At 42.8% G+C, this 14347-nt stretch overlaps 1 protein-coding gene across 1 annotated transcript in view; it reads left to right on the top strand.

Annotated features, from left to right (window-relative positions):
* The window catches only part of ADAM17 (ADAM metallopeptidase domain 17), a gene marked incomplete at both ends in the record, with an annotated part of 31925 nt that overhangs the window by 7021 nt on the left and 10557 nt on the right, over positions 1-14347 (top strand). Inside the window, 7 exons of the mRNA XM_079549893.1 lie at positions 6603-6735; positions 7615-7748; positions 8642-8730; positions 10620-10788; positions 11570-11700; positions 13077-13166; positions 13959-14072. Of these exons, the coding sequence (XP_079406019.1) occupies positions 6603-6735; positions 7615-7748; positions 8642-8730; positions 10620-10788; positions 11570-11700; positions 13077-13166; positions 13959-14072 (860 nt within the window). The remainder of the gene's footprint in view (positions 1-6602; positions 6736-7614; positions 7749-8641; positions 8731-10619; positions 10789-11569; positions 11701-13076; positions 13167-13958; positions 14073-14347) is intronic.

Raw genomic sequence — 14347 nt, 5'->3', positions numbered from 1 at the left:
GTAGTGAGACTGACAGTTTCTGGAGAGCCAGATAAATGAGAAGACTGCATCTTGTGACTTGGCTCTTCTTGTCAGCAGGACATATGAAAGCATGTGATTTACAGTTTTTTGAGCATCATGTGCTGTTCTGGTTCAAGACAAGACAGCTGTATTGTCCTGTTTCACTTTGAATGTGAGATTGTTAGTTCAGGGGGCTTTCTTATCTTCATAATGTCAATATTTGATCAGGTATTGCTTTTTTTTTCCTCCAGAAAGTACTTTCTGCTTGCACGTGGAGAAATCAAACAGAAAATGCTCTTGTTCCTACCTGGCCTCAATTTATGAGGTGTGTAGTGAAGGAGAAAATTTCCAAGGTTGGCAGTTTGTGAGGTTACATATAGAAGCCACTTGGGGGGGGAAGGGGGGATTCAGCTGTGTTCAAAATAACCAGAAGTAGCAGCATAATAATCTGTGCAGTGTCTGCCAAATAAAATCTGCACTCTTAAAGAAAAATACTGCCCTGAAATTGATGAATGTTTCCCTGTACAGAAAAGCATTGGAGTAGTATAAGGGTACAGCTGTATGAGCAAGTTTTTCCTGAGATGAGCTAAAGGTTGTTTTGGAGACTTCTAGCTCTTCCACTTCTGAAAGTGTCCTGTGAATAAGGTAGTTAAAACTGCAGGAAAGGCAGATCAGTTTTCTTCATTGGAGAGGCAGTAAATCTGCTGCCTGCCTTACACAGCCCTCGGGCTGGGAGGTAAGTGCACCTGGAGGCTTTGTCTGGCTGCATGGTGACTAAGTTCAGGCACTCCTTTCTGATGTGGTTTAGCAGTTTTGTTAGAGTTAGGGACGGCTCAAAAACTTGCCTTTTGGAATGCTCAGCATTAGCACTGCTGATGTGGCTGGCTAGTCTTATTGATGAGTTTGTCTAGAAATGTGTTTGAACAGTCAAAGCCTTTATTGTGCAATGTTTTATAAGCAGGCTGACACCTCTTGAGTTCTTGAACCTGTTTCTCTCACAAGTTCTTCTTATGTATACTCACTGAGCAAATCAGCAGTTGTTTTGGAGGAAATAAGTAAAATGATTTCTTGAAACCATTAAGAGCATGCATGGGCTCTTTCACATGAAGTGAGAGTGCTTCAGTTCTCTTTGTTTTCTGTCTGGCAGTGGCTCTGTACCAGAGGTACTGGAGGAAGAGGTAACAACGTGTGTAACAAATGACTATGGAACAGCTTTCCCACAGATGGATCTCATCCTAGAATCACAGAATGGTTGGGCTGGAAGTGACCTTAAAGCTCATCCAGTTCTGACCCCCTGCCATGGGCTGGCTGCCCCCCACCAGCTCAGGATGCCCAGAGCCCATTCAACCCGGCCTTAAGCGACTGCGGGAATGGGGCACCCACAGCTCTCTGGACAGCTGTGCCAGGGCCTCACCACCCTCTGGATAAAGACTTGCCTTCTGACATAGGATCATAATCATAGACTCATCGAATGGTCTGGGTTGAAAAGGACCACAATTTGGTTCATTTCATTCCAGATCATCTAGTTTCAACCCCCCTGCTATGTGCAGGGTCGCCAACCAGCAGACCAAGCTGCCCAGAGCCACATCCAGCCTGGCCTTGAATGCCTCCTGGGATGGGGCATCCACAACCTCCTTGGGCAACCTGTTCCAGTGTCACCACCCTCTGTGTGAAAAACTTCTTCCCAATATCTGACCTAAACCTCCCCTCTCTCAGTTTAAAACCATTCCCCCTTGTCCTATCACAACCTACCCTCGTAAACAGCCGTTCCTCCTCCTGTTTATATGCTCCCTTCAAGTACTGGAAGGCCACAATGAGGTCTCCCCAGAGCCTTCTTCAAGCTAAACAAGCCCAGTTCCCTCAACCTTTCCCCATAGGAGAGGTGCTCCAGCCCTCTGATCATCTTAGTGGCCCTCCTCAGGACCCGCTCCAACAGCTCCACGTCCTTCCTCAAGTACTGTGTCCAGTTTTGGGCCCCTCACTGCAAGAAAGACATTGAGGCCCTGGAACGTGTTCAGAGGAGGGCAACAAAGCTGGTGAGGGGTCTAGAACACAGGCCATATGAGGAGAGGCTGAAGGAGATGGGATTGTTAAGTCTGGAGAAGAGGAGCTCAGGGGAGACCTCATTGCTCTCTATAACTTCCTGAAGGGAGGTTGTAGTGAGCTGGGGGTCGGCCTCTTCTCTCGTGTCATTAGTGATAGGACCAGAGGGAATGGCTTCAAGCTACGGCAGGGGAGATTCAGGCTGGACATTAGGAAGTATTACTTTTCAGAAAGGGTGGTCAGGCACTGGAATGGACTGCCCAGGGAGGTGGTAGAGTCACCGAGCCTGGGGGTGTTCAAGGAAAGGCTGGATGTTGTGTTGAGGGACATGGTTTAGTGGGAGCTATTGGGAATAGGTGGACTGGATGATCTTTTAGGTCTTTTCCAACCTTGGTGATTCTGTGATTCCTGTGCTGGGGGCTCCAGGCCGGATGCAGTACGCCAGATGGGGCCTCACAAGAGCTGAGTAGAGGGGTACAATCACCTCCCTCTCCCTGTTGGCCGTCCCTTTAATGCAGCCCAGAACACAGTTGGCCTTCAGGGCTGTAAGCGCACACTGCTGGCTCATGTCCAGCTTCTTGTCCACCAGGACCCTTCTCTGCAGGCTGCTCTCAAGGAGCTCTTTCCCCAGTTTGTAGAAATACCTGGGATAAATCAGATCTCTAACATCAGTCTCCCCTCTTTAAAACCATTCCCCCTTGTCTTACTGCTATCTGCCTGTGTAAAAAGTCTGACTGGACGTTACTGCAAACCCAAGAGTGACTGTTCTAGGTGGGGTGCTGCAGACTTTGTTTACCTCTTCTAAGGTTGGAAAGACTTGGGGTTGTATTTTCTGGTCCAGCTTAGGACTGTGAGTTAATCTGAAGTGTCTCTACTCACTTGAATTCATGTATTTTTATGTGTGAAGAATAGCATCAGATGGCCTAATGAGGAATATGGAGCCCTTCAGCCATTGAATCATTGTCCAGCTGAATCAGAAGAGTTGTTGGTGAGCTGCTCGCCGGCTTCTGGGAGTGTTTGGTGCTGGCTGGCAATCAGCTAGAGCTCAGGACCCAGGTGGCACTAAGTGCCACACAAAACATGGACAAGAGCCCTTTTCTTTTTTTCCAGGTTAGGAGACCCAGGTGGTTTAACAGTCACACAGCCAAGCGCTTGTTGTGCTTGCTCCCAGACTGCTGTCTCCAGGCTTGTCATCCCGCCCCACTGCCCCTTCACATAAGATTTATTTCTGCTTTTATTTCTTGTTGGATGGTTGGAGGAATAATAACTGTAATTATTCCTGCAAACTTCTCTGCAGCTCCTTTGGTCACTTTTAATTCCTGGAGGTAAAATTTTTAAATGCTGCTGGATCTCTTATTTCAACTAGAGACATTTTCTGTAATCAGATAACTATCAAGAGAATTTTTTAAGATATTAATTATGTCTTCTAGTTTCAAAATTTGTGTCTCTAGATAAGCTTAACCTCTGCATAAATAATGTAATTCAAAAGAATGCTTATGAAATGGCTGACTTGCCTCATTTACTTGTTGCTTTCAGGGCAATAGATTGAGCATGAGATCATGGGAATTCACTGTTCTGCTTATGAAAGCCAGGGTGGTTGGAGAAAGATGCCATTGGTATTTGAATTGGAAGCAGAATACTAGAAGAGAAACATCTTATTTGAAAAAAATAGGCAGTGGCTTCCAATTCCACTGAAGTGCTGGCCAGCACATTCTTGAGCTCTTTGCTGATGGAGTAGTCTGGTACAATGCCCATTAGCCCATCGTTTGCTTGGAAGAGACTTTCCTGTATTAAGGGGTAGTTTTGGGGCAGTAAACTTGGCCTTGAAATGGGGTGAAGGAAAAGGAAGAACCACAAGTTGTGAGGAGGAGACAAGTCACTGCTGTGGGTTTGCTTTGATTTTGGATTGTCGTCTCTGTCACCAATGTTCTTTCACTGTTTCTTTTGCAAACCTGAGTGCTTTCAGTGTGTGTTTTAGGGGTTCCCCTGGCAGGGAAGGTGCGTGGGATGAAGGCTGGCTATCATAAGGTAATGAAAATGAAGATGTAAATTTTACAGTTTAATGCTGGAGGTAAGGCGTCCCTCTCCAAAAAGAGAAGAATGCAGAAATCTAGGAGGGGATGGAAGGAAAAGAACCACGAGAATGTGGTTTAGGAAAACCTGAGTCAGCTCAGTGCACTGAAGCCCTCAGGGAGTGACTCTTGGACCACAGTGGAGATAATGGAGCAGGAATGCCAGCTGGATCATTAAACTCCAATAAAAAGTAGTGAGCTCTGGGGTCGTGATGGCTCCTGTCCACAGGCTGCCTACGGATGGGCTTTGTACACCTCTGTGTTTCATTTAGAATGATGCTTCATCTGTTATGTTTAATAAATCATGAGCGTGGATTCATTTTCACAGTATGAAAATCTTAACAGAAAAACTGGGGTTTGTGTGCTATGAATCTATCGATTTCCACATCTGTCTGATACCTGAATTAGCTGACTGATTTATGTTTAGCAGCAGCATGTCTTAGAAGTTAATTACATGTTGCAAGTAAAATGAAAGCAAACATTTAGGAAGAAGGAAATGTTAACAAGTGTGTTCTTGTTTCGGTGTCCCAGGAAGTAGGAGTGCCCCGTTTCAGCTGTTACTCTAGCAGAACATGTTACTCATCGCATGGCTCTGTGTTCTGTACTCACCCCTTGCTGAGTGGAGCGGGACTTCTGAAGTTCTCTGCCTACTCAACAAAACCGTAATTTCTCTAGCAGGCTCTGCTCTGCACAAAATCGAGACGCAGGTCGTTCTGACTGTCCGTGGAGGCGACTGCATCTTGCTCTTAGCCGTGGCTTTCCTCTGGTTTTGGGGCAGTGCTCTGCAAGTAGGAGCAGAAGGCAGCAGGGCTGGTTGTGTTGTGCAGCTGGGGCTGTGCCCTTTGGGCAGACCGTGGTCAGCAGTTACTGTGCAAGGCCCCGAGCAGCACAGCGCAGTGCCACTGCGCCTCAGGTTTAATTAAGAAGAGTTTAAGACTATAGTTTCTCTTATCTTGTTTCCTCCTGCTAGGTGCAGCCACTTGCGAGAAGGTGCTGTGCCATAAGCAATCAGTTACAACATCCCACAAAGGAAGGTGGTGGAAATTTGCTTTTGCATATTACCCGAAATGCTTGGTAATCGATTGCAGGTGCTTTCGACCTGTGTGTTGTAAACAGAAATCAGGGAATTGCATTTGCACTGCCTTTCCTGTGTTGCCAAATGGCAGGGAGGGGCCACGTGCTAAGGAGCAGCCCAGGAGCTGCGGCCTGGTGGCTTCTGGTGGGAGAGCATGAGGACAGATTGGCCATCTGTCAGCAGGCTGTGGGGTCCTGCCTTTGGTAGCGTGGCCTGGTGAGGAACTGAGAGGGGTGTGATGGAATCACAGAATGGCTCAGATTGGAAGGGACTTCAAAGCCCACTCAGTCTCAGTTCCCTGCCCCACCCTTTTAGTTTTAAACCATTGCCCCTTGTCCTATCACTGTCAGAACAAGTAAAAAGTCAGTCTCCCTCCTGCTTATGAACTCCCTTTTAAGTACTGGAAATTCTTACGCGTTAAAGCACAACTGGACTTGGAGAAAAAGGGAGATTTTTAAAAACAGAGGAAGAATAGAAGTCCTTCTGCCTCCTGTAAGCCAGTGGCTGACTCCTCGTTTGGAACAGGGTAGGAAAATGGTGAACTGGAAGCAGGAGCCGCTGTGGAAACCTGCAAATAGCAAGGAATCTGTTATCACCTGTGGAAGCAAAGGCAAACATCTCAGAAAGAAAGAAAGTGCTCCAGAAAGAAGTGCAAGTTGTTGTGTCTGGCAAAGGAGTGCAGGAAGGCTTATTGGCTGGAGTGAATGCTGTTTGCCAGAGGTGCTTGTATACTTGTTAAATTTGCAAGCATCTGCTGAATATTGGCTTGAATTTGTAATTTGTGCATGGTTTTCATGCCCTTTGTCTCCTTCTTCTGAAGAAGTTTTCTTGTTTGGAGGAGGGAAGTCAGAGTTCTGTTCGATGATAAGTGACTGGGGAACGAGGGGATACCTCGTGTGAGGTGCCTGGCTTGTTATTTCTGATGGACGAAGCTATGTAGCCATCTATTTTCTGGCTGCTGTTGAATAAAGAGGTAATAACTGCAGTCCTGACCTGCTGTGAATTTGGTAGAAGTTTCCTCAGTTTAAATCATGTTTTGCTTTGGATGGAATGGGGAACAGCAGGTGAAGATGAGAAGCTATTCATCCCAGAGCAGTGGGGAGTGTTCTTTCCTGCTTGCATTCCAGGTGGGCATGAGCTCTGCACAGCCATAGCAGTAAAAGTGATGGCCTAGTTGCTCTAAGAGTTCTCTCAGAAGTCAATTAAATTCTGTTTCTCTCTGATCACGTCTTTTGTTTCATGCTATGATTTCTACTTGGCTGCACAAAATGTACTTTTGCAGAAATGTACAACAGTTATCCTAACATTGGAGCAAACTGTAATGTTGCTATAGCAGGCTCTGGTTTGCTGTTTGATGTCTGCATTTGTGAAATAGCCTATTGAAGCTATCAAACTTTCTGTTTCTCTTCCAGATGCAGTTGAATCCATGCTCTCAGATTATGACATCCTTTCTCAGTCCAGTATCCAGCAGCACTCACTGAAGAAGAGAGACCTCCAGCCTGAGACTCATGTAGAGAGGCTTTTAAGTTTCTCAGCCCTGCAAAGGTAATTAAATAATCAGCAATGAAATAATGTTGTCTTTCAGTTTATGATGAATAACACACAGTTCCAAACTCAGAAATAATCACTGTGGTTTCTATCATGACTGGCCCATTCTTTTAAGTTACTGGTCTGCATGGCTGTGTGAATGGCTTCGGAGAGACTCAGAGGAAACAAAATTATGTCAGGATTCTGGCTGTTGAAATGGCAGCGATCTGTGCTTGCTTTTGCTTTGTTCTTAGGTGTCGTTTCAGGTAGACTGCTGTCACAGATGGGGTTGGATTTTACCACTTCTACCTCATCTTGGTAACACTGTCTAACTTGATTGTCCTTTGGTTACTGAGAATCTGTACCTTCAGTTTGGGAAAAGTGTGTTTTGTTGCCCAAGAGGTTTTTCTTTTGCAGTGATTTAATCTAGTTCCTACCACGCGTAAACTCTGCATTCAAGAAAACTACTTTTCACCAGATGTGAATTATAAGCACTGGTGAAAGGGGAAGAAGAGATTAAAAAGAAAAGTAAGCGAGCTGTGAGAATATTTAACTTAAAATAGATGAACAAATCCCCTTACCAGCTTTTCCTTTGGTTAAATATGTTAGCAGTGTCAGGTTTTGCTTGAATGCGTATAGAGGAGGTGAATCATGAGCAATCCTTGACTCTTGTGTTGTTTTTTTTTTTTCTTTTTTTGTTTAAAATTGAACATCTTGAGCACTTAAAAAATGCTCTGTAGATGTACTGATGATTTACAGTTCTGAATTACATGGTATATGCTTCTATACTTTGCTCATCAGAGTTAATGCTTTTAACTTCTTTTGGACCTTCAGAAAAATGAAAACTTTTGTGTTTGTCTTTTGCTTAAAAATAAATGGAAGTAAATTCTTTTACAGGCACTTTAAATTATACTTAACTGCAACTGCTGAACACTTTTCAGAAAAATTTCAAGCATTAATTGTGGATGGTGAAGGCAAGGAAAAGGAGTATCATGTTCAATGGCAAGACTTTTTCACTGGACATGTTGTTGGTTAGTATGGACCAGTCTGTGTCAGTGCTGAGAAAGCCCAGCTGTGCTGAGTCACTTGGCCACAGTAAATGCTATGTTACACTCATTTTAATCAAATATGGATAGGTTGAATATGCAAACTTTATTCTTCTAGCCTTCAGGTTTTCTGGTGGTTTGGGTTTTTTTGTTTGTTTTTGTTTATTTTTTAAGCTGTTGTACCAAGCTTCTGATTTTGGACTTCCATTGAGCTTGGCAGCACGTGAATATACAGTTTGCACAGGTAGCAGCTTGTGATTTTCTTTGTTTATTTTTTAAGATGATAATGGAGAATGTGGGATTTAAGTATTTTTGTCACAGAAAGCAAATCCCAGGTAGTGATGATGCAGTGTTGCCCATGTTGTTACATTAAACTACTTTAATGTGATTCTTAGGAGGCTGCTGTTCTGGAAACAAGGGGCGTTTCGCCCCTCTTTAGTCTGACACTAACACTTCTGCTAAGTTGTTTTATTTTTATGTTGTTTTTGTGATGGGGTGGATTTCTTCCACTGGAATGCACACTGATGCTGTAATATTGCTGGCTGATGGTGAGATCCGGATTTTGTTGCCAGAATTATCCATGTCCTTTTAACCAATCCCCAAGGCCTTCTCAACAGCACCCAGATATTATCAGTTAAAGCCAAGCCTTAATGCCTGTGATCATTGAGAAGTTAAGATATGGAGGAAGGAGCGCTGGCTCATGTCTTTTTTTTTTCTCTTTTTAGAATGTTCTCCAGAGGCTGAGGAAGTTAATCTGGCTTGAAGTTTAAAAAATTAAAAAAAATAATAAAAAAAAGTCAGTGTGTTTGTAGAATCAGTGTTTTTGTAAGAATGCATGCAGGTGGAGCTGACTTTTTTTTTTAATCTCTGTGTCAAAGGGGAGCATAATTCCAAGGTTGTGGCACACATTGGGGATGAAGACTTTACTGTAAGAATCAATACTGATGGAGAAGAATATAATATAGAGGTATGCCTTACTGTTACGGGGAGTAGTCAAAAAATCTCTTTTTCCTGTGGGTGTTTCTGTTTCTAGGCAGTCACAGTGACAGTTTTGTAGCTCAAAATAGACTTGGTGGTGGCATTCGTTTTAGAGTTGGTAGGAAGGTGGAATTAAAATGGAAAACCATTTTCACTTCAGAAAAAATGGAATTTTATAGTGATTGCCATTCTGTGGCATTTGCATCTTTTAGATCCATCAGAGAGAAGATAGATCTTAAACAGGAAGAGATTTTAGAAACCGAAGTGGATAGCGTTGGTAATTAGTGGTGATCACGTCCTAGAGAAGAACAAGCAGCACAGCCTTCTGAGCAGAGTTGAGGCTTAGTGAGCTTTCCAAAATTGTGCCTTTGCTGTGTCTTGAAATTTTTCCCACTCTCTGGGCTTTGTTTAAAAATCTGCTTTTTCCCTGCTCCCTTCTTCCTGTTTTTCACCATTTTTATTGTGTTATTTTAAACTACTCATTTAAAATAAAAGATCAGCAAATGTATAATTAAAGGCTACCCTAATTACTTGTTCAAAGCAGTGTATTCCCAGACACAGGCTGTGTTAAAGTGGATGAATAACAGTAATTATGGCTAAGTGTTGTATGGATATTGTAATTGTCTCCTAACCCAAGGATAATCAGAATTATAGGTAAGTTTGAGAAATCTGGTCCTATTAAAGTATAAAAATGTGATTAGAATACACGAACCATTCTCCTTATGCTTTACATCAAGGGCAAACAGTAGCTGTTTGATCATGACAGAAAGCATTTTTAGTGTTTGTGGTCCAAGAATAACATAAGCATGTCTCAATTTCTCAGGCAGTAGTCATGTGGAGACTACAGCTTGTCCACACATCCCCATGTCAGCTTTGCCTCTCACTACCCTGAGATCATGCCTGCATGTGGTCAGAGTTGGTAGGTGCCAAAGACCATTCCCAAAAGGCAGTACTGACAGAGCTGTCCCAGTGTTGCTTTCTTTGCTTCCATGGTCCTCACTGCTGGGAAAGGTTTGGAATCTTAATGTAAATCCCTTGTGCAGTCTGTCTTGTCCTGGGATGCGGAGTGTTTGCCCTCAGTTTCACAGCTTATAAGAATTGTCTGAAGTTCAGAGAGTGCTGCCTCAAGCCCAGAGGGAGCCCAGAGCCAAGTGATGTGCAGGGTGGTTTTGGACTGTCTGTGCTGCTTGGCCTTGCCCAAAGAACTGCTCCCATGTGTTGTTTTTTTTTTGTTGGTGTTGCTGTAGATGGTACTTACAGATAATAATAGGGAAGTGGCAGTATGCATCTGCTGTGCAGTTAGGTTGTTTTTATGTTGAGATTTTGTTGGTTTTTTTTAAATTTTTTAGGAACTTTCACTTATGAGTGATTAAGGAATACTGAAGAGTCTGTCTCTGATGGTATTCTGGTGTGCACTTGGATATCCTTTGTTAGTTTGGAAGATTTAGACCCTTGTGCCTCTAGTCAGTGCAGTTAGCATGTTCTGGCTGTCTCCTCTTCCAGCTGCTTGTCAGTAATGGAGGGAACAGAGGAGCTTGAGATGTCTCCTCAGGCTGCTTTTAGTCCTGAGGGGAATTAAAACTCCCTTTCCTATAGCTTTATCAATCAGATGGCTGCTGCTGCTCTATTGAGATGATCTTAGATCTTTGGATGCATGCGGGTCATAAAGGGTTAAAGTCAATTGGCTTTCTTGGCAGTGTAGTTTTGTTGGGAGACTTATTTCCAAGGACGAAATTATTATAATGCAAGGTACATGTGTATGTGTACACATAAAGCTGGGGAGACTTGGCTCTGTGTGTGTATGTATGTATTCTACTTAAGTCTTTGCACCGACTGTGTTCCTAACTTTCTGTGTTTCTGCTGCTCTTGTGCTCTCAGCCCCTGTGGAGATTTATAGATAATGTTCAAGATGAAAGATTGCTGGTCTACAGATCTGAAGATATTAAAGATTTCTCACGTCTGCAATCCCCCAAAGTATGTGGTTATTTAAAGCTGAATGAAGAGGATCTTTTACCTAAAGGACTGGAAGAGAGTAAGCAAAATGAAGGTAAGGATCCATACCCTGGGAGAGCAGGACCTTCCAAATGAATACTTGAATTCCATTTGTGTAAACAAGTGAGATCACAACCTGGGCAATAATCTCTGTTGCTCCTGGTTTAATTCTTTGAAGTCGCTGGTTCAGGAGGGAAAGCAGTACCTGTTTTAATACCCTCTTTCCCTCTCTCTCCCATACAACAAAACCCATAATGCTGAAAAGAATAAGCTGTCCTTAGCAGTATGTTTCTTCCTGGCTTGCTAAAAGGATGACTGGATCTATCCAAATGTAAGTGAAATACAGGAAGCTCTTTCCTTGGTAGTGTTTGTTGTGACAGCTCACAACAAGGTTCGTAGGCTGTTTAAGGTGAACACTAAAACAACCTTATACTTGTGTACTCTAGGGCCCATTTGATGTCTGTGGCCACTGTAATAATGCCTCTTGAGCTGTGATGAGTCTTTGAGTCTCACTTTCCTCTATCTTCTACTGCATCAGCAGGGATGGCGGTAATGACTGGGGACAGAAAGAAATGTTGTTAGGACAGAGACTGATGATCTTAAAAACTCTGTAGGTAAATGTATTGAGCAGCTCTATTTCATTACTGTACATTCCATTTCTTACAGCAAGTCTGAGGACTGTTACGAAGACAAATTCAAGAGTCCTCACGTCCACCCAAAATCAGACAACCCAAAAATCCCACCCTGTCTCATGTTCAAGTCTCAAATAAAGACATTAGGCACAGCCATAGACAGCTTGTTGAATGTTTATTTTTATTTTTTTTAATGCCCATTAGCCAGCATCCACCGGGAGAAAAGAGCCATTCCAGACAGCTCCAAAGATACGTGCAAGATGTTGGTAGTGGCAGACCATCGGTTTTTCAAGTACATGGGCCGTGGGGAAGAGAGCACTACTATAAACTATTTGGTAGGTTCTCTGTTCAAATTTGTTGGAGCAAATGGAGAGAAGAAAAAAGTGATTCAGTAGTTAAACAACATAGAGCTAATACAGATCTTTTACAGCATACGTGCATCACGCCTGTGTGCTTTTGACCTGGGAAATGCTAAATCGTGCATTAAAAATATTTTGTAGTGGTGATACTGTAATTAAGTAGTCTTCAGTTTTCAGATCCCTTCCCTTTGCATGCTACTGGTAGCTATGCTGTTTTCTCATTAAGAAAAATAGTTTTTTGATTGGAGTTGTAGATTCTCTTGGACTTTGAATTCCGGTGTAAATGGTCCAAACGTGGTTAAAGTTCACACGGGAGGCAAAAACAACTCGTATAGTTTTTCAACTTCATCCAAGATTCTCTGTCCAGAACAACAAAACTTTGAGATAAGAGCAGTAAGCAAGTAGTTTGGTTGCATGTGTAGTTGTGAAATAGAACACCTGCCTACAGCAGGAGTGGAGAGTATGGCTTCTGGGACATGAGAGAGTAAGAAGTGAAACCACTTGTGGTGATGTGTTGTTTCTCATGAGTCTCTTTCTGAGTCTGAATCTTTGATGTACTGATCACTCTGTGCCGTCTTTCCTGTCTTTTCAACGTCTCTGTTCCCAGAAATGTTTACATTCCCCGGGTTATTGAATCTTAGTTCATCTATTTGCAGAGTTTATCTCAGCGTCTGACATACGATTCTTCAAGACTGAACCTACTCTTGTGTTGCCTGGGTACATGTGTGCTGTAAACAACACAGAGATGGAAAGTTGTTTTTAAGTGGCTGTAAATGTCATTCTTCGTTCTGAACAAGTTTGATGCTCTGTATCTAGCAGAAGGTGATTTTTAAGTAGGCGAGAACAGTTCAAAAAGGGAGATATTAATTGTGAGTGCTGAAGAGAGACTTTCTGAAACCTCATGCTTGAATCATAATTAAAAAAATGGTAGTTCACTGCCTGCGAAAGGGAAGGAGGCCTCGGGGATCAGTTGAGTTCAGTGCTGAAACAAAGCAGTAATAACAGCTTCCTCCTCTGCCTTTCCCCTCAGAGAAACCTGGAAAACCACTGTACAAACAAAATGTTTCCCAAGATGTCTTGTTTTTAATGTTACCTCTTCCACTGCTCTAATGAAAGTGATAAATGAGAGCTTGTACTGCTTTGTCATGATGGAATGTTTTCAGAGATACTTGATAGTACTCTTTGGATCCATGCACTGTTGGTTGTGGAACACTGAATATGTCTGTTATGTTTAAAAGGTTCAATTTTAATTTGAAGTGTTTCCAGATAAGTGCTGCAGCTTCTTGGGATGTCTTGAATTTTGGTGCACAAAAGCTTAGGACTGTCATGAGTTTTTATTCTTTCCTGCATAGATTGAATTGATAGACAGAGTGGATGACATCTACCGAAATACTTCCTGGGACAATGGGGCCTTCAAAGGTTATGGCATACAGATAGAGCAGGTTGGTATTCACTGAACTGGGCAAAGGGTTTCAGTTTAAACTGTAAATACTCTTTAGGTGTCAGGATTTCTGACTGTTGGGGCTGTTCCTGTTTATCAGACATACCATTATGCACATACTTCTATTGGTGGCTAGTGCTCAGCTAATAGAACATGAGTGTGCCTCAAGCATGTGAAAGAAATGCAAATCCTGAGTGACTTTAATGATTGCAGTTAAACATAATATCAAGGTAGTGCAGAGTTAAAGCATAGGAATTTGGCAGAGGGCATTAAAAAAGAAGAGGAATCCATCTGCTTTGAGTACTGCAAGAGCTGGCATGTGGCACATGGGGACATCCATGCTACGAGCTAGCTGCCTCTCTAGGAGCAAGGAATGAGAGCTAATTGAGGGGCAGGAAGAAAGCATACTGCTCTAGTCTACTGGGAAAGCGACAATCCTTTAAAGTATGCCTTAGTTAACAATAATTCTGTGGTGTTCAGCATCCATTAATTCTGTATGTGAGTCCTCGCTGTATTTGCTAGGGGTTTGGTTTTTATGTAACATGCATCCTAAATCATAGTATTCTGGTGAAGACCATTGATGTTACTCTGCAATTTCTGGTGTAATTCCTTGTGATCTGGCCAGTGTATCTTAACTAGCAGAAGCTGAAAGCTTAACACTGAGAGCATGCTGAATCTGAGTTTTTCTTCTTGCAGATCTATTGAGACCTTTAGGATTGCACTGAAAACTTTTCTGTAGTTATAAAATTGACCAAAATTCTTCTACATTGTTGTCGCCCTTTTTGAAATGTAGATTATCATCCACAGTGAACCAGAACATGTAGAACCTGGAGAAAAGCATTACAATATGGCAAAAAGTTACCCAGATGACAAGAAGGATGCCTGGGATGTGAAAATGCTGCTAGAGGTAGGTAGTAACCTTTAAATAATGGTGCCTTTTGCAGGAATTCCCCTGCACAGCTGTTCTGCAGTAGTGGATGAGACTCCTTCTCTTCCTTTCTGTGATGTATAGATGTTAGACTAAGTCAAACTAGCAAACGTGCCCTGTAGCAAGAGCATGGGGCACGTGCATGGCGTGGCAAAGGGCTCCTTTGTATAATTATGGAGTGCACACCAACTGGGATTAATATGTAACTTGAGTCAGAAGGGCAGTCCTGCCTCTAAGACTGATTGCCTTCTGAC

The sequence above is a fragment of the Tetrao urogallus genome, assembly GCF_951394365.1.
Source record: "Tetrao urogallus genome assembly, chromosome: 2".
NCBI classification, from domain to species: domain Eukaryota; kingdom Metazoa; phylum Chordata; class Aves; order Galliformes; family Phasianidae; genus Tetrao; species Tetrao urogallus.
Note: the sequence above shows the minus strand (reverse complement) of the source record. Positions and strands in the feature narration are given on the sequence as shown.